This window comes from Spea bombifrons, chromosome 12, assembly GCF_027358695.1.
Source record: "Spea bombifrons isolate aSpeBom1 chromosome 12, aSpeBom1.2.pri, whole genome shotgun sequence".
Lineage (NCBI taxonomy): Eukaryota > Metazoa > Chordata > Amphibia > Anura > Pelobatidae > Spea > Spea bombifrons.
In genome coordinates this window covers 32,039,780-32,058,572 of record NC_071098.1, presented here as the reverse complement: position 1 = coordinate 32,058,572, position 18,793 = coordinate 32,039,780, and the positions used below count along the sequence as shown (strand labels likewise).

General features: G+C 36.9%; 3 protein-coding genes across 3 annotated transcripts; all 3 read left to right on the top strand.

The window, feature by feature from the left end:
- Nucleotides 1-1,742: 1,742 nt before the first annotated feature.
- Nucleotides 1,743-7,172, top strand: LOC128469761 (IgGFc-binding protein-like). Its single transcript, XM_053451558.1, has 7 exons — nt 1,743-1,815; nt 2,220-2,249; nt 2,702-2,731; nt 2,998-4,224; nt 6,031-6,060; nt 6,686-6,801; nt 7,146-7,172. Exons 1-7 carry the CDS (start codon nt 1,743-1,745, stop codon nt 7,170-7,172), a joined length of 1,533 nt encoding a protein of 510 aa, XP_053307533.1.
- A 51-nt stretch (nt 7,173-7,223) lies between these two features.
- LOC128469760 (IgGFc-binding protein-like) lies at nt 7,224-12,963 on the top strand. Its single transcript, XM_053451557.1, has 8 exons — nt 7,224-7,305; nt 7,981-8,010; nt 8,488-8,517; nt 8,784-10,010; nt 11,822-11,851; nt 12,477-12,506; nt 12,594-12,700; nt 12,937-12,963. The coding sequence occupies exons 1-8, from the start codon at nt 7,224-7,226 to the stop codon at nt 12,961-12,963; spliced, it is 1,563 nt and encodes a 520-aa protein (XP_053307532.1).
- Nucleotides 12,964-13,014: 51 nt separating this feature from the next.
- On the top strand, nt 13,015-18,749 carry LOC128469759 (IgGFc-binding protein-like). The gene is made up of 8 exons (XM_053451556.1): nt 13,015-13,096; nt 13,768-13,797; nt 14,275-14,304; nt 14,571-15,797; nt 17,608-17,637; nt 18,263-18,292; nt 18,380-18,486; nt 18,723-18,749. Exons 1-8 carry the CDS (start codon nt 13,015-13,017, stop codon nt 18,747-18,749), a joined length of 1,563 nt encoding a protein of 520 aa, XP_053307531.1.
- Nucleotides 18,750-18,793: the final 44 nt, after the last annotated feature.

Genomic DNA, 18,793 nt, shown 5'->3' with positions numbered 1-18,793 from the left:
AGTTTATAATTGTCAACTCGGAAATTCCTTGAGCTATGCTCTGGCTTTCTGTGGATAATCTGTTTCTTCGTCATTTTACCCATCTGTTCATAATGAAGGTATTTTTCTATGTAATTGGTAAAAATGCTATTAATATATCTTTTTACTGAATCCTATGTATCTTGTTCTAGCAAAAGAAAACTGGATTTCCTGGCTAAAAGGTAAATCTTACAAAATAATGTTGAGTTTCAAAAAATAGTTGTAGATAGATGGCGGCTGGTGATGCGCTTCCACATTCTAAATCACCTCTACTTTTTACAGATAATGGCGTTACATTTCAATGGCCGGAAGGTAATTATATGGGGTGTAAAAGGTTTTGGGGTTTGGTTATAATCTGTCAACCAAAGAACGTAAGCTCTGGATTTCATCTTATCTCAGTAAGAGCTCGTCTAGCGGTCTCTGTTTGCTCACCCGGTTCCTACAGCTTTCTGTTGGCGTAACATTAATCTGAGCCGGGATTGACCTTCTGTGTCATCTTCCTAAAGTCAGAGAATCCGGGAGATCCGGGTCCCAATTCAGTTATCTGAAGACCTCTTAATAGTTTATCTTTTTATATAGTTTAACAATTTTAGTTGACAACAAGGAAGTTCATTGAGCTTTACTGCAGGTTTCTCTTTTTGCCCCATTTTACCGGTCAGTTCATAATTATTTTTTCAAAATCCAAAGTTTATTGGGTTTTTCAAAATTTTATACAGGATGGGGGAAGGAAGGGTACAGAAGGCAAAAAAAGGGGGGAAGGGGGAAAGGGGCAAGGGACAAAGGCAAAGGAAGTAATACAGCAATTGCAATATAACATGCCAGCAAGACACAGTGTATAAAATGAGCAAACCTGATCAAATAAAACACAAAGGATACAGGTGAAACAAACATGACCAGGCGCCCATCCAAGCAACAACGATACAAAGAGGCGAAAAGAAACATACACCCCACACGAAGGAGGCAATCATGGAGTGCGCCTACCCAAGAAGGAGAGCCAGTGGAACCAGGTAGCGGTGTAAGCCTCCCTCTGTTTGAGAGAAGTGGCAGAAAGGTCCTCAATCACCCTGATGTCCTCTACCTTGGACATCCAGGCATGGAGCGTCGGAGGATGGACCGACTTCCAATTTAGAGGGATAAGGCATCTCGCCGCATCAAGCAAATGACGTACGACCGATTTCTTATAACGCGAGACAGGGAGCGACGTGTGATGCAAAAGCATGGACAGCGCCTGGTAAGGCGGGGGTGAGTCAGTAAGCTCTGTAATAACCCGGTATACCTCCTTCCAAAACACCTGTAACACGGGGCAGGCCCACCAGATGTGAAGCATGGTACCAACATCACGGCCGCACCGCCAACAGCAGACGGAGGCAGTCGGGAACATGGCGTGTAACCTCTCAGGTGTGCGGTACCAGAGGGACAGGATTTTATAATTAGTCTCTTGTACCTTGGTGGCTCTAGAACTCTGATGGGTGAGGGAGAATATCTTGGTCCAGTCAGCGTCGGAGAGTCGTACGTCACACACAGATTCCCACGTCAGGCAAAATGAAGGGGGCGAGTCCGACAACCCAGACAGCAGCAATGAATAGAGCAAGGAGATAGCCCCCGCTGGCGGGCGCTTCTGAGAGCATAAGGCCTCGAATACCGTGAGTTCCCTGTACAGATTCTGCTGATTAGGAAGGGAGGAGACATAATGCGTTATTTGAAGGTAAGTGAAGCGATCCAGCATGGACGGTAGTCCGCGCACGTGGAAATCTGTAAAGGGCAGCACTCCCCGATCACCCAAAAGCGAGTGCAAGCGTACAGGCGGAGGAACCCCCAAGAAAGTTAATCTCCCTCGGGCACGACCCGGCGCGAAGTCCGGATTTCGGTCAGTTCATAATTAATGTTTGTTTTCTGTTTAATCGGTAAAGACTACCATTTATATATCTCTTTACTGAGCCTTATCTATCTTTTCATAGGAAAAGAAGGCTGGCTTTCCTGGTTAAAAGGTAAATGCAGATATTGTGTTATTGGGCAGAAGGAGAAGAAGGCCTTGATATTACGATCTTACAATACATTAAGAGGATAAACATGAATGAGATAGAATGAGAAGGATGTAAATAATATATATAATGTATAGTGGATTATTATACACATATAATAATTACACCGTCTTTCAAGATTTTGTTTATCAAATACTTCACTTTTTTTTTTTTTTATAGAAAATGAAGCTAAATTTCCTACAATGAAAGGTAATTGTTAAACATTTATATTTATTTTTCAAGATTATTATCTGATTAGTATATACATTAGACTTGTGTATTTGTATTTATCCGAATCTCCTAAAAGGAGGCGGGAACCTATACGAAACTTACGAAAACAAATAAGTAATGATAACATTTATTAGAAATGAATTCACTCGTTTGTCTGTTTTTGTCGACCTCCCCCTCGATCTGTGGAGAGCCGGAGAGCCGGAGAAAGGGAGGGAGAAACAAAAAATGTTTTTTACTGAATTCTCAGAACATTGACATAAGGCATTTTATTTTGAATTAAAACTTTCTGATATACGTTTTCCTTATTTCACTAAATAGAATGGAAAATACAAATGCAGCAACCCATATGGGGTGAGTAGACATACAGTACGAGAAGATTGCAAAACAATTATTGACCTCCAAATTTTAAATGACCTCTACTTTTTTTGCAGAATTTGGCGGTAACATTCGATGGCGGGAAGGTAATTATAGCATCTGTTAAAGGTGCACCAAATAATTATAATATTTTAACCAAAGAACAGGTGTCGAGTTTTCCCTCTATAAATTAATGTTACTTTTCAGAAAAATGTAGATGCCAAAAGTATTAAAACCTGTAAAAACATATTAATTTAAGTCACACCTTATAATAAAATATTTCATCTTTGAAGGAAAATATCTACAGTTGTAATCGTAAAGATGGAAAACATGTTTCATTTTATTTCAATTTCCCTCCAATTTTTATTTATAGGCCCTGAAGAAGCAACTACAGTCGGCAAAAAATTTGTCACCACGTTCCTGCAAAATCACGGAGCCGACGAAATTCCTCAAGTGGAGTTTCAAATTACCGGCACCCACCCCTCCACGCAGGTCACGCTTACCATTAGCAACACTGATTTCAAGAAAGAAGTGACGGTCAACAATGGGGAAACGGTATCCGTTCCTATCACAGAACCCGTAGAGATGCTGGGAACGGACACATCCCCCAGATCAGTGGTCATTGAAGCCGATCATGGGGTGGCAGTTGTGTCGCGTAGTTCCAAATACGGCAGTTCTGATACAGCTTTGCTTTACCCAGTGGAATCCTGGGGAATTCTCTATTACATTGTCACACCTCCGTGGGGACCCGACACAGAATATAAAGAGTTTGCCATCATCTCCAATGACATGCCAACAAATGTTAAAATGCATCTAAAAGGAGATGTGAACTTCCAGGGACAGGATTATCCGAAGGGAAGCATTCTACGTGTCACCTTGGAGCCCAACCAAGCCATGCAGATTCAGAGCAAAGACGATCTGTCGGGCACCAAGGTAGAAGCCCAATATCCGATAACAGTCCTAAGTGGGCACACATGCTCCCAGAAAAATGGAAACTGTGGCCATGTCTACGAGCAGCTCCTACCAGTGGAACGCTGGGGAGATACCTACTTTGTTCCCGGTCTGTCCTTCCAGCCTAAATCAGACATTGCGATGGTTATGGCTTACCAACCGACTGAAGTTGAATACCAATCAGGGACTGAAAAGGGAAAGAAACCTTTAGAAGAAGGAGAGATGGTCACGTTTGATGTCTCAGAGTCATCTCCTTTGTCCCTGCGTGCTAACAATAATATTCAAGTCCATCTCTTTGGCACTGGTGGAATATCTGAAGGAAACCCCTTGGACCCATTTCTCATAACTGTGCCTGATACCAAGAGCTATAGTTATAAAGCTCAAATCAATGGGGAGAAAGACATTGAGAACAACAAGGGTGTTATTATAATCAAGAAACCGGGTCAGTCAGGAATCACTATAGATGATAAGGCTCCGGAAGGGATTCAGTGGAGAGATTTCCCGGGAACAGAATACTCTTGGGGAGAGTTCAGGTTGCCGAGTGGCTTCAGTTTCCATACTGTTAAGAATCCTACAATGCCTTTTGGCCTCCTAAGCATTGGTTATTCTCCAAATATGGCCTATGGGTCCATTGCACCTTCTCTAAACGGTGAGCACTATCTTTGTATTAATTTATGAATATGTTTATCGATAGCGCTCTTAGAATAGATAGTTTTGGAAGGTTCATCATTGTCAAATAAACAATAGGTGAGAAGTAACCCGAAAGTAGTTCTTCCATACTTGTAAAGGTAATAACTCTACTGGTGTCTGAGGCCACTGATCGTTATATATTTGTAGTAACCGTCGAAAAAGTGTCTTTTGACTAACAATGCTAAAGTTGAGTTAAATAATCATTATCAGACGATTAGATTAGTCAAAAATATGAGCTGTATATAGTACACATGAGCTATCGGCAATAAATGATTGAAATAACCTACAAATGGATAAAAAAATAGCAATTACTAATTTATTTTACATTTTTTACAGGACCAACAATGAAAATTCAACATCACACATTGGGTCAGTATATTTTTACTAACATAAAAAGAAATAGTCATTGGTTTTATTTTTCATACTATAGAAATATTATACATTTTAAATTATATTTTTTTTTGTAGATTTTGGTGGTATCGTTCCAAGGAAAAAAGGTATATATAGCGCACTTTTACTCCAGAGTGTTCAAATGTTCAAGTTATAGAGAAATTTATATCTATCTAGTTCTATGTTTTTATTTTATTCTTTATGTTTTATATTTCTATTTCCTTTTTGGGCTATATGGTAGTAAAGTAAAACGGACAGATCTCATTTTTAAATTCTGGTGAATTTAGATTTATAATGTTGGTTTAAGAAGATAGAGACCGAGAAAGAGAAAATTACACCGACTTTCATTTGGAAATAAAGAAACACGAATTTTGCCCGAAAAGTCAGAAAATGAAAATTCTAATAAGCTGATTTACTTTGAAATGACCATTAATATGTTAAATGCAAAACCATGTTTTGGCCCAACATTAATCTGAGCTGAGTTGGAATTTCCGGAAGATCCTCCATAAGTCAGAGGATCCAGGAGAGTCGGGTCCCAAGTCACTCAACGGAAAACCTCTAACTGGTTTCACTTTACGATTAAAGTTCTCACCTAGGAAATGTATTGAGGTCTCCTCTGGATTTCAGTGGATGAAATTATGTTTTTTTCCCCATTTCACCCATTAAGTCATAAATAATGCTTTTTTTTCTATAGAACTAGTAAAGAATGCCACTTATGTTTGTTTTATGAAGCCCTATTTATCTTTTCATAGGACAAGAAGCCTGGCTTTCCTGGTTAAAAGGTAATTGGAGAGATTGCGTTATGGGGAAGTGAATTTGTTCTCCATGTAATTCTGTAGATATTTGTAAGAAAAGTTCTAACAGAAAGAAACAATTGTCAATAACGCCATTTAATGAAAGACTTTTAACAGCGTTGTCTGTATTTCTCTTACCAAATCATGTTGAGTGTCATGAAATAGATGTAGATAGAGGACGGCTGTAGACGTGGTTTCTATAGGTGGTGAATCAGTCCCGTCTTACTGCCGACTTCTAGATAAACACATAAAGTCCTCGCCGCTTGAGATGATAAAAGGAAAGTCTTGTGGGTTTACTCCCTAAAGCTCCAGGGCAGTCAAAAACACAAGTCGGTCCAAAATATATTTTTGTAATTATCACGAATGGCAGAATATAGTGTGTAGCGGATTCCCGTTTTACACTTATAATAATGACATGTTATTTTACCCCCTAAAGCTCCAGGACAGCCAAAAACAGAATTTAGTACAAAATATCTCTTTGTAATTATCAGGGATGTCATATAGTGTGTAGGGGATTCTCGTTTCACACATATAATAATTACATGAGATTTCAAAACATTGTTTACTTATTTATTTTTTAGAAAATGAAGGCAAATTTCCTGAGATGAAAGGTACATTTACAAAAAGTTGAATTGTTTTTCAAGATTATTATCTATAAATTACAATCTGCTTGGACTGTTCATTAGACTATTTATTAGAATATTCACTAGATGTGCATTCTAATTGATACAAATTTTAATAGTAATCATTTGGACAAATTCCTGCATTTCTGCTAATCTCTAAAAACAAGGAAGGACCTGAAATGAAGCCAATGAAAAGAAATGAGGACCTTCCTAATATTTGTTAGAATTTATTTCAATTGTCTGCCCATTTTAGTGGCTTCTCTTTACTCTGTGGGGTAATGGAGGGAGACATACAGATATTACCTAATTTAAATTTTAAATGGAAACATTATCCAGATTTCATCCAAAGCAAAGGATCAGGAAACAAATTGTGTAGCCTAAAAACGAATGAATAAATAATACAGATTTTAATAACACTTTACTATGAAATAAAACTTTCTACTAGTTTATATCTATTTTCTTAATGGCATTTAACAGAATGGCCGATACAAATCCTGCGTGTAATATGGGGTGAGTAAACATACAGAATGACTTCACTTACAAGCTATCATTAGCATGTTTGATTGTAAAAAGTATCAATGATCACATTTTAAATTTCCTCTACCTTTTGCAGAACAAGGCGGTAAATTTCCATGGCCGGAAGGTAATTATATGGCGTGTAAAAGGTTTCGGGGTTTGGTTATAATCTGTCACCCAAAGAACGTAAACTCTGGATTTCATCTTATCTCAGTAAGAGCTCATCTAGCAGTCTCTGTCTCACTCACCCGGTTCCTACAGCTTTCTGTTGGCGTAACATTAATCCGAGCCGAGTTTGACCTTCTGGGTCATCTTCCTAAAGTCAGAGAATCCGGGAGATCCGGGTCCCAATTCACTCAACGGAAAACCTCGAAATACTTTAACTGAAGTTTATAATTGTCAACTCGGAAATTCCTTGAGCTATGCTTTGGCTTTCTGTGGATAATCTGTTTCTTCGTCATTTTACCCATCTGTTCATAATGAAGGTATTTTTCTATGTAATTGGTAAAAATGCTATTAATATATCTTTTTACTGAATCCTATGTATCTTGTTCTAGCAAAAGAAAACTGGATTTCCTGGCTAAAAGGTAAATCTTACAAAATAATGTTGAGTTTGAAAAAATAGTTGTAGATAGATGGCGGCTGGTGATGCGCTTCCACATTCTAAATCACCTCTACTTTTTACAGATAATGGCGTTACATTTCAATGGCCGGAAGGTAATTATATGGGGTGCAAAAGGTTTTGGGGTTTGGTTATAATCTGTCAACCAAAGAACGTAAGCTCTGGATTTCATCTTATCTCAGTAAGAGCTCGTCTAGCGGTCTCTGTTTGCTCACCCGGTTCCTACAGCTTTCTGTTGGCGTAACATTAATCTGAGCCGGGTTTGACCTTCTGTGTCATCTTCCTAAAGTCAGAGAATCCGGGAGATCCGGGTCCCAATTCAGTTATCTGAAGACCTCTTAATAGTTTATCTTTTTATATAGTTTAACAATTTTAGTTGACAACAAGGAAGTTCATTGAGCTTTACTGCAGGTTTCTCTTTTTGCCCCATTTTACCGGTCAGTTCATAATTAATGTTTGTTTTCTGTTTAATCGGTAAAGACTACCATTTATATATCTCTTTACTGAGCCTTATCTATCTTTTCATAGGAAAAGAAGGCTGGCTTTCCTGGTTAAAAGGTAAATGCAGATATTGTGTTATTGGGCAGAAGGAGAAGAAGGCCTTGATATTACGATCTTACAATACATTAAGAGGATAAACATGAATGAGATAGAATGAGAAGGATGTAAATAATATATATAATGTATAGTGGATTATTATACACATATAATAATTACACCGTCTTTCAAGATTTTGTTTATCAAATACTTCACTTTTTTTTTTTTTATAGAAAATGAAGCTAAATTTCCTACAATGAAAGGTAATTGTTAAACATTTATATTTATTTTTCAAGATTATTATCTATAAAGTACAATCTGATTAGTATATACATTAGACTTGTGTATTTGTATTTATCCGAATCTCCTAAAAGGAGGCGGGAACCTATACGAAACTTACGAAAACAAATAAGTAATGATAACATTTATTAGAAATGAATTCACTCGTTTGTCTGTTTTTGTCGACCTCCCCCTCGATCTGTGGAGAGCCGGAGAGCCGGAGAAAGGGAGGGAGAAACAAAAAATGTTTTTTACTAAATTCTCAGAACATTGACATAAGGCATTTTATTTTGAATTAAAACTTTCTGATATACGTTTTCCTTATTTCACTAAATAGAATGGAAAATACAAATGCAGCAACCCATATGGGGTGAGTAGACATACAGTACGAGAAGATTGACTTAGAAATGCAAAACAATTATTGACCTCCAAATTTTAAATGACCTCTACTTTTTTTGCAGAATTTGGCGGTAACATTCGATGGCGGGAAGGTAATTATAGCATCTGTTAAAGGTGCACCAAATAATTATAATATTTTAACCAAAGAACAGGTGTCGAGTTTTCCCTCTATAAATTAATGTTACTTTTCAGAAAAATGTAGATGCCAAAAGTATTAAAACCTGTAAAAACATATTAATTTAAGTCACACCTTATAATAAAATATTTCATCTTTGAAGGAAAATATCTACAGTTGTAATCGTAAAGATGGAAAACATGTTTCATTTTATTTCAATTTCCCTCCAATTTTTATTTATAGGCCCTGAAGAAGCAACTACAGTCGGCAAAAAATTTGTCACCACGTTCCTGCAAAATCACGGAGCCGACGAAATTCCTCAAGTGGAGTTTCAAATTACCGGCACCCACCCCTCCACGCAGGTCACGCTTACCATTAGCAACACTGATTTCAAGAAAGAAGTGACGGTCAACAATGGGGAAACGGTATCCGTTCCTATCACAGAACCCGTAGAGATGCTGGGAACGGACACATCCCCCAGATCAGTGGTCATTGAAGCCGATCATGGGGTGGCAGTTGTGTCGCGTAGTTCCAAATACGGCAGTTCTGATACAGCTTTGCTTTACCCAGTGGAATCCTGGGGAATTCTCTATTACATTGTCACACCTCCGTGGGGACCCGACAGAGAATATAAAGAGTTTGCCATCATCTCCAATGACATGCCAACAAATGTTAAAATGCATCTAAAAGGAGATGTGAACTTCCAGGGACAGGATTATCCGAAGGGAAGCATTCTACGTGTCACCTTGGAGCCCAACCAAGCCATGCAGATTCAGAGCAAAGACGATCTGTCGGGCACCAAGGTAGAAGCCCAATATCCGATAACAGTCCTAAGTGGGCACACATGCTCCCAGAAAAATGGAAACTGTGGCCATGTCTACGAGCAGCTCCTACCAGTGGAACGCTGGGGAGATACCTACTTTGTTCCCGGTCTGTCCTTCCAGCCTAAATCAGACATTGCGATGGTTATGGCTTACCAACCGACTGAAGTTGAATACCAATCAGGGACTGAAAAGGGAAAGAAACCTTTAGAAGAAGGAGAGATGGTCACGTTTGATGTCTCAGAGTCATCTCCTTTGTCCCTGCGTGCTAACAATAATATTCAGGTCCATCTCTTTGGCACTGGTGGAATATCTGAAGGAAACCCCTTGGACCCATTTCTCATAACTGTGCCTGATACCAAGAGCTATAGTTATAAAGCTCAAATCAATGGGGAGAAAGACATTGAGAACAACAAGGGTGTTATTATAATCAAGAAACCGGGTCAGTCAGGAATCACCATAGATGATAAGGCTCCCGAAGGGATTCAGTGGAGAGATTTCCCGGGAACAGAATACTCTTGGGGAGAGTTCAGGTTGCCGAGTGGCTTCAGTTTCCATACTGTTAAGAATCCTACAATGCCTTTTGGCCTCCTAAGCATTGGTTATTCTCCAAATATGGCCTATGGGTCCATTGCACCTTCTCTAAACGGTGAGCACTATCTTTGTATAAATTTATGAATATGTTTATCGATAGCGCTCTTAGAATAGATAGTTTTGGAAGGTTCATCATTGTCAAATAAACAATAGGTGAGAAGTAACCCGAAAGTAGTTCTTCCATACTTGTAAAGGTAATAACTCTACTGGTGTCTGAGGCCACTGATCGTTATATATTTGTAGTAACCGTCGAAAAAGTGTCTTTTGACTAACAATGCTAAAGTTGAGTTAAATAATCATTATCAGACGATTAGATTAGTCAAAAATATGAGCTGTATATAGTACACATGAGCTATCGGCAATAAATGATTGAAATAACCTACAAATGGATAAAAATATAGCAATTACTAATTTATTTTACATTTTTTACAGGACCAACAATGAAAATTCAACATCACACATTGGGTCAGTATATTTTTACTAACATAAAAAGAAATAGTCATTGGTTTTATTTTTCATACTATAGAAATATTATACATTTTAAATTATATATTTTTTTTTTGTAGATTTTGGTGGTATCGTTCCAAGGAAAAAAGGTATATATAGCGCACTTTTACTCCAGAGTGTTCAAATGTTCAAGTTATAGAGAAATTTATATCTATCTAGTTCTATGTTTTTATTTTATTCTTTATGTTTTATATTTCTATTTCCTTTTTGGGCTATATGGTAGTAAAGTAAAACGGACAGATCTCATTTTTAAATTCTGGTGAATTTAGATTTATAATGTTGGTTTAAGAAGATAGAGACCGAGAAAGAGAAAATTACACCGACTTTCATTTGGAAATAAAGAAACACGAATTTTGCCCGAAAAGTCAGAAAATGAAAATTCTAATAAGCTGATTTACTTTGAAATGACCATTAATATGTTAAATGCAAAACCATGTTTTGGCCCAACATTAATCTGAGCTGAGTTGGAATTTCCGGAAGATCCTCCAAAAGTCAGAGGATCCAGGAGAGTCGGGTCCCAAGTCACTCAACGGAAAACCTCTAACTGGTTTCACTTTACGATTAAAGTTCTCACCTAGGAAATGTATTGAGGTCTCCTCTGGATTTCAGTGGATGAAATTATGTTTTTTTTCCCCATTTCACCCATTAAGTCATAAATAATGCTTTTTTTTTCTATAGAACTAGTAAAGAATGCCACTTATGTTTGTTTTATGAAGCCCTATTTATCTTTTCATAGGACAAGAAGCCTGGCTTTCCTGGTTAAAAGGTAATTGGAGAGATTGCGTTATGGGGAAGTGAATTTGTTCTCCATGTAATTCTGTAGATATTTGTAAGAAAAGTTCTAACAGAAAGAAACAATTGTCAATAACGCCATTTAATGAAAGACTTTTAACAGCGTTGTCTGTATTTCTCTTACCAAATCATGTTGAGTGTCATGAAATAGATGTAGATAGAGGACGGCTGTAGACGTGGTTTCTATAGGTGGTGAATCAGTCCCGTCTTACTGCCGACTTCTAGATAAACACATAAAGTCCTCGCCGCTTGAGATGATAAAAGGAAAGTCTTGTGGGTTTACTCCCTAAAGCTCCAGGGCAGTCAAAAACACAAGTCGGTCCAAAATATATTTTTGTAATTATCACGAATGGCAGAATATAGTGTGTAGCGGATTCCCGTTTTACACTTATAATAATGACATGTTATTTTACCCCCTAAAGCTCCAGGACAGCCAAAAACAGAATTTAGTACAAAATATCTCTTTGTAATTATCAGGGATGTCATATAGTGTGTAGGGGATTCTCGTTTCACACATATAATAATTACATGAGATTTCAAAACATTGTTTACTTATTTATTTTTTAGAAAATGAAGGCAAATTTCCTGAGATGAAAGGTACATTTACAAAAAGTTGAATTGTTTTTCAAGATTATTATCTATAAATTACAATCTGCTTGGACTGTTCATTAGACTATTTATTAGAATATTCACTAGATGTGCATTCTAATTGATACAAATTTTAATAGTAATAATTTGGACAAATTCCTGCATTTCTGCTAATCTCTGAAAACAAGGAAGGACCTGAAATGAAGCCAATGAAAAGAAATGAGGACCTTCCTAATATTTGTTAGAATTTATTTCAATTGTCTGCCCATTTTAGTGGCTTCTCTTTACTCTGTGGGGTAATGGAGGGAGACATACAGATATTACCTAATTTAAATTCTAAATGGAAACATTATCCAGATTTCATCCAAAGCAAAGGATCAGGAAACAAATTGTGTAGCCTAAAAACGAATGAATAAATAATACAGATTTTAATAACACTTTACTATGAAATAAAACTTTCTACTAGTTTATATCTATTTTCTTAATGGCATTTAACAGAATGGCCGATACAAATTCTGCGTGTAATATGGGGTGAGTAAACATACAGAATGACTTCACTTACAAGCTATCATTAGCATGTTTGATTGTAAAAAGTATCAATGATCACATTTTAAATTTCCTCTACCTTTTGCAGAACAAGGCGGTAAATTTCCATGGCCGGAAGGTAATTATATGGGGTGTAAAAGGTTTTGGGGTTTGGTTATAATCTGTCACCCAAAGAACGTAAACTCTGGATTTCATCTTATCTCAGTAAGAGCTCATCTAGCAGTCTCTGTCTCGCTCACCCGGTTCCTACAGCTTTCTGTTGGCGTAACATTAATCCGAGCCGAGTTTGACCTTCTGGGTCATCTTCCTAAAGTCAGAGAATCCGGGAGATCCGGGTCCCAATTCACTCAACGGAAAACCTCGAAATACTTTAACTGAAGTTTATAATTGTCAACTCGGAAATTCCTTGAGCTATGCTCTGGCTTTCTGTGGATAATCTGTTTCTTCGTCATTTTACCCATCTGTTCATAATGAAGGTATTTTTCTATGTAATTGGTAAAAATGCTATTAATATATCTTTTTACTGAATCCTATGTATCTTGTTCTAGCAAAAGAAAACTGGATTTCCTGGCTAAAAGGTAAATCTTACAAAATAATGTTGAGTTTCAAAAAATAGTTGTAGATAGATGGCGGCTGGTGATGCGCTTCCACATTCTAAATCACCTCTACTTTTTACAGATAATGGCGTTACATTTCAATGGCCGGAAGGTAATTATATGGGGTGTAAAAGGTTTTGGGGTTTGGTTATAATCTGTCAACCAAAGAACGTAAGCTCTGGATTTCATCTTATCTCAGTAAGAGCTCGTCTAGCGGTCTCTGTTTGCTCACCCGGTTCCTACAGCTTTCTGTTGGCGTAACATTAATCTGAGCCGGGTTTGACCTTCTGTGTCATCTTCCTAAAGTCAGAGAATCCGGGAGATCCGGGTCCCAATTCAGTTATCTGAAGACCTCTTAATAGTTTATCTTTTTATATAGTTTAACAATTTTAGTTGACAGCAAGGAAGTTCATTGAGCTTTACTGCAGGTTTCTCTTTTTGCCCCATTTTACCGGTCAGTTCATAATTAATGTTTGTTTTCTGTTTAATCGGTAAAGACTACCATTTATATATCTCTTTACTGAGCCTTATCTATCTTTTCATAGGAAAAGAAGGCTGGCTTTCCTGGTTAAAAGGTAAATGCAGATATTGTGTTATTGGGCAGAAGGAGAAGAAGGCCTTGATATTACGATCTTACAATACATTAAGAGGATAAACATGAATGAGATAGAATGAGAAGGATGTAAATAATATATATAATGTATAGTGGATTATTATACACATATAATAATTACACCGTCTTTCAAGATTTTGTTTATCAAATACTTCACTTTTTTTTTATAGAAAATGAAGCTAAATTTCCTACAATGAAAGGTAATTGTTAAACATTTATATTTATTTTTCAAGATTATTATCTATAAAGTACAATCTGATTAGTATATACATTAGACTTGTGTATTTGTATTTATCCGAATCTCCTAAAAGGAGGCGGGAACCTATACGAAACTTACGAAAACAAATAAGTAATGATAACATTTATTAGAAATGAATTCACTCGTTTGTCTGTTTTTGTCGACCTCCCCCTCGATCTGTGGAGAGCCGGAGAGCCGGAGAAAGGGAGGGAGAAACAAAAAATGTTTTTTACTGAATTCTCAGAACATTGACATAAGGCATTTTATTTTGAATTAAAACTTTCTGATATACGTTTTCCTTATTTCACTAAATAGAATGGAAAATACAAATGCAGCAACCCATATGGGGTGAGTAGACATACAGTACGAGAAGATTGACTTAGAAATGCAAAACAATTATTGACCTCCAAATTTTAAATGACCTCTACTTTTTTTGCAGAATTTGGCGGTAACATTCGATGGCGGGAAGGTAATTATAGCATCTGTTAAAGGTGCACCAAATAATTATAATATTTTAACCAAAGAACAGGTGTCGAGTTTTCCCTCTATAAATTAATGTTACTTTTCAGAAAAATGTAGATGCCAAAAGTATTAAAACCTGTAAAAACATATTAATTTAAGTCACACCTTATAATAAAATATTTCATCTTTGAAGGAAAATATCTACAGTTGTAATCGTAAAGATGGAAAACATGTTTCATTTTATTTCAATTTCCCTCCAATTTTTATTTATAGGCCCTGAAGAAGCAACTACAGTCGGCAAAAAATTTGTCACCACGTTCCTGCAAAATCACGGAGCCGACGAAATTCCTCAAGTGGAGTTTCAAATTACCGGCACCCACCCCTCCACGCAGGTCACGCTTACCATTAGCAACACTGATTTCAAGAAAGAAGTGACGGTCAACAATGGGGAAACGGTATCCGTTCCTATCACAGAACCCGTAGAGATGCTGGGAACGGACACATCCCCCAGATCAGTGGTCATTGAAGCCGATCATGGGGTGGCAGTTGTGTCGCGTAGTTCCAAATACGGCAGTTCTGATACAGCTTTGCTTTACCCAGTGGAATCCTGGGGAATTCTCTATTACATTGTCACACCTCCGTGGGGACCCGACACAGAATATAAAGAGTTTGCCATCATCTCCAATGACATGCCAACAAATGTTAAAATGCATCTAAAAGGAGATGTGAACTTCCAGGGACAGGATTATCCGAAGGGAAGCATTCTACGTGTCACCTTGGAGCCCAACCAAGCCATGCAGATTCAGAGCAAAGACGATCTGTCGGGCACCAAGGTAGAAGCCCAATATCCGATAACAGTCCTAAGTGGGCACACATGCTCCCAGAAAAATGGAAACTGTGGCCATGTCTACGAGCAGCTCCTACCAGTGGAACGCTGGGGAGATACCTACTTTGTTCCCGGTCTGTCCTTCCAGCCTAAATCAGACATTGCGATGGTTATGGCTTACCAACCGACTGAAGTTGAATACCAATCAGGGACTGAAAAGGGAAAGAAACCTTTAGAAGAAGGAGAGATGGTCACGTTTGATGTCTCAGAGTCATCTCCTTTGTCCCTGCGTGCTAACAATAATATTCAGGTCCATCTCTTTGGCACTGGTGGAATATCTGAAGGAAACCCCTTGGACCCATTTCTCATAACTGTGCCTGATACCAAGAGCTATAGTTATAAAGCTCAAATCAATGGGGAGAAAGACATTGAGAACAACAAGGGTGTTATTATAATCAAGAAACCGGGTCAGTCAGGAATCACCATAGATGATAAGGCTCCCGAAGGGATTCAGTGGAGAGATTTCCCGGGAACAGAATACTCTTGGGGAGAGTTCAGGTTGCCGAGTGGCTTCAGTTTCCATACTGTTAAGAATCCTACAATGCCTTTTGGCCTCCTAAGCATTGGTTATTCTCCAAATATGGCCTATGGGTCCATTGCACCTTCTCTAAACGGTGAGCACTATCTTTGTATAAATTTATGAATATGTTTATCGATAGCGCTCTTAGAATAGATAGTTTTGGAAGGTTCATCATTGTCAAATAAACAATAGGTGAGAAGTAACCCGAAAGTAGTTCTTCCATACTTGTAAAGGTAATAACTCTACTGGTGTCTGAGGCCACTGATCGTTATATATTTGTAGTAACCGTCGAAAAAGTGTCTTTTGACTAACAATGCTAAAGTTGAGTTAAATAATCATTATCAGACGATTAGATTAGTCAAAAATATGAGCTGTATATAGTACACATGAGCTATCGGCAATAAATGATTGAAATAACCTACAAATGGATAAAAATATAGCAATTACTAATTTATTTTACATTTTTTACAGGACCAACAATGAAAATTCAACATCACACATTGGGTCAGTATATTTTTACTAACATAAAAAGAAATAGTCATTGGTTTTATTTTTCATACTATAGAAATATTATACATTTTAAATTATATATTTTTTTTTTGTAGATTTTGGTGGTATCGTTCCAAGGAAAAAAGGTATATATAGCGCACTTTTACTCCAGAGTGTTCAAATGTTCAAGTTATAGAGAAATTTATATCTATCTAGTTCTATGTTTTTATTTTATTCTTTATGTTTTATATTTCTATTTCCTTTTTGGGCTATATGGTAGTAAAGTAAAACGGACAGATCTCATTTTTAAATTCTGGTGAATTTAGATTTATAATGTTGGTTTAAGAAGATAGAGACCGAGAAAGAGAAAATTACACCGACTTTCATTTGGAAATAAAGAAACACGAATTTTGCCCGAAAAGTCAGAAAATGAAAATTCTAATAAGCTGATTTACTTTGAAATGACCATTAATATGTTAAATGCAAAACCATGTTTTGGCCCAACATTAATCTGAGCTGAGTTGGAATTTCCGGAAGATCCTCCAAAAGTCAGAGGATCCAGGAGAGTCGGGTCCCAAGTCACTCAACGGAAAACCTCTAACTGGTTTCACTTTACGATTAAAGTTCTCACCTAGGAAATGTATTGAGGTCTCCTCTGGATTTCAGTGGATGAAATTATGTTTTTTTTCCCCATTTCACCCATTAAGTCATAAATAATGCTTTTTTTTCTATAGAACTAGTAAAGAATGCCACTTATGTTTGTTTTATGAAGCCCTATTTATCTTTTCATAGGACAAGAAGCCTGGCTTTCCTGGTTAAAAGGTAATTGGAGAGATTGCGTTATGGGGAAGTGAATTTGTTCTCCATGTAATTCTGTAGATATTTGTAAGAAAAGTTCTAACAGAAAGAAACAATTGTCAATAACGCCATTTAATGAAAGACTTTTAACAGCGTTGTCTGTATTTCTCTTACCAAATCATGTTGAGTGTCATGAAATAGATGTAGATAGAGGACGGCTGTAGACGTGGTTTCTATAGGTGGTGAATCAGTCCCGTCTTACTGCCGACTTCTAGATAAACACATAAAGTCCTCGCCGCTTGAGATGATAAAAGGAAAGTCTTGTGGGTTTACTCCCTAAAGCTCCAGGGCAGTCAAAAACACAAGTCGGTCCAAAATATATTTTTGTAATTATCACGAATGGCAGAATATAGTGTGTAGCGGATTCCCGTTTTACACTTATAATAATGACATGTTATTTTACCCCCTAAAGCTCCAGGACAGCCAAAAACAGAATTTAGTACAAAATATCTCTTTGTAATTATCAGGGATGTCATATAGTGTGTAGGGGATTCTCGTTTCACACATATAATAATTACATGAGATTTCAAAACATTGTTTACTTATTTATTTTTTAGAAAATGAAGGCAAATTTCCTGAGATGAAAGGTACATTTACAAAAAGTTGAATTGTTTTTCAAGATTATTATCTATAAATTACAATCTGCTTGGACTGTTCATTAGACTATTTATTAGAATATTCACTAGATGTGCATTCTAATTGATACAAATTTTAATAGTAATAATTTGGACAAATTCCTGCATTTCTGCTAATCTCTGAAAACAAGGAAGGACCTGAAATGAAGCCAATGAAAAGAAATGAGGACCTTCCTAATATTTGTTAGAATTTATTTCAATTGTCTGCCCATTTTAGTGGCTTCTCTTTACTCTGTGGGGTAATGGAGGGAGACATACAGATATTACCTAATTTAAATTCTAAATGGAAACATTATCCAGATTTCATCCAAAGCAAAGGATCAGGAAACAAATTGTGTAGCCTAAAAACGAATGAATAAATAATACAGATTTTAATAACACTTTACTATGAAATAAAACTTTCTACTAGTTTATATCTATTTTCTTAATGGCATTTAACAGAATGGCCGATACAAATTCTGCGTGTAATATGGGGTGAGTAAACATACAGAATGACTTCACTTACAAGCTATCATTAGCATGTTTGATTGTAAAAAGTATCAATGATCACATTTTAAATTTCCTCTACCTTTTGCAGAACAAGGCGGTAAATTTCCATGGCCGGAAGGTAATTATATGGGGTGTAAAAGGTTTTGGGGTTTGGTTATAATCTGTCACCCAAAGAACGTAAACTCTGGATTTCATCTTATCTCAGTAAGAGCTCATCTAGCAGTCTCTGTCTCGCTCACCCGGTTCCTACAGCTTTCTGTTGGCGTAACATTAATCCGAGCCGAGTTTGACCTTCTGGGTCATCTTCCTAAAGTCAGAGAATCCGGGAGATCCGGGTCCCAATTCACTCAACGGAAAACCTCGAAATACTTTAACTGAAGTTTATAATTGTCAACTCGGAAATTCCTTGAGCTATGCTCTGGCTTTCTGTGGATAATCTGTTTCTTCGTCATTTTACCCATCTGTTCATAATGAAGGTATTTTTCTATGTAATTGGTAAAAATGCTATTAATATATCTTTTTACTGAATCCTATGTATCTTGTTCTAGCAAAAGAAAACTGGATTTCCTGGCTAAAAGGTAAATCTTACAAAATAATGTTGAGTTTCAAAAAATAGTTG

Excerpts from the sequence above, each read along its gene's own strand:
- LOC128469760 (XM_053451557.1), top strand. The coding sequence starts at position 7,224 with ATGGCGGCTGGTGATGCGCTTCCACATTCTAAATCACCTCTACTTTTT. Across the intron at positions 11,852-12,476 it reads CAAATTTCCTGAGATGAAAG|AACAAGGCGGTAAATTTCCA; the intron begins GTACATTTACAA and ends TACCTTTTGCAG. Across the intron at positions 12,701-12,936 it reads TTCTGGGTCATCTTCCTAAA|CAAAAGAAAACTGGATTTCC; the intron begins GTCAGAGAATCC and ends ATCTTGTTCTAG.
- LOC128469759 (XM_053451556.1), top strand. The coding sequence starts at position 13,015 with ATGGCGGCTGGTGATGCGCTTCCACATTCTAAATCACCTCTACTTTTT. Across the intron at positions 15,798-17,607 it reads CATTGCACCTTCTCTAAACG|AAAATGAAGGCAAATTTCCT; the intron begins GTGAGCACTATC and ends TTTATTTTTTAG. Across the intron at positions 17,638-18,262 it reads CAAATTTCCTGAGATGAAAG|AACAAGGCGGTAAATTTCCA; the intron begins GTACATTTACAA and ends TACCTTTTGCAG.
- LOC128469761 (XM_053451558.1), top strand. The coding sequence starts at position 1,743 with ATGGACGGTAGTCCGCGCACGTGGAAATCTGTAAAGGGCAGCACTCCC. Across the intron at positions 2,250-2,701 it reads TAAATTTCCTACAATGAAAG|AATTTGGCGGTAACATTCGA; the intron begins GTAATTGTTAAA and ends CTTTTTTTGCAG. Across the intron at positions 6,061-6,685 it reads CAAATTTCCTGAGATGAAAG|AACAAGGCGGTAAATTTCCA; the intron begins GTACATTTACAA and ends TACCTTTTGCAG.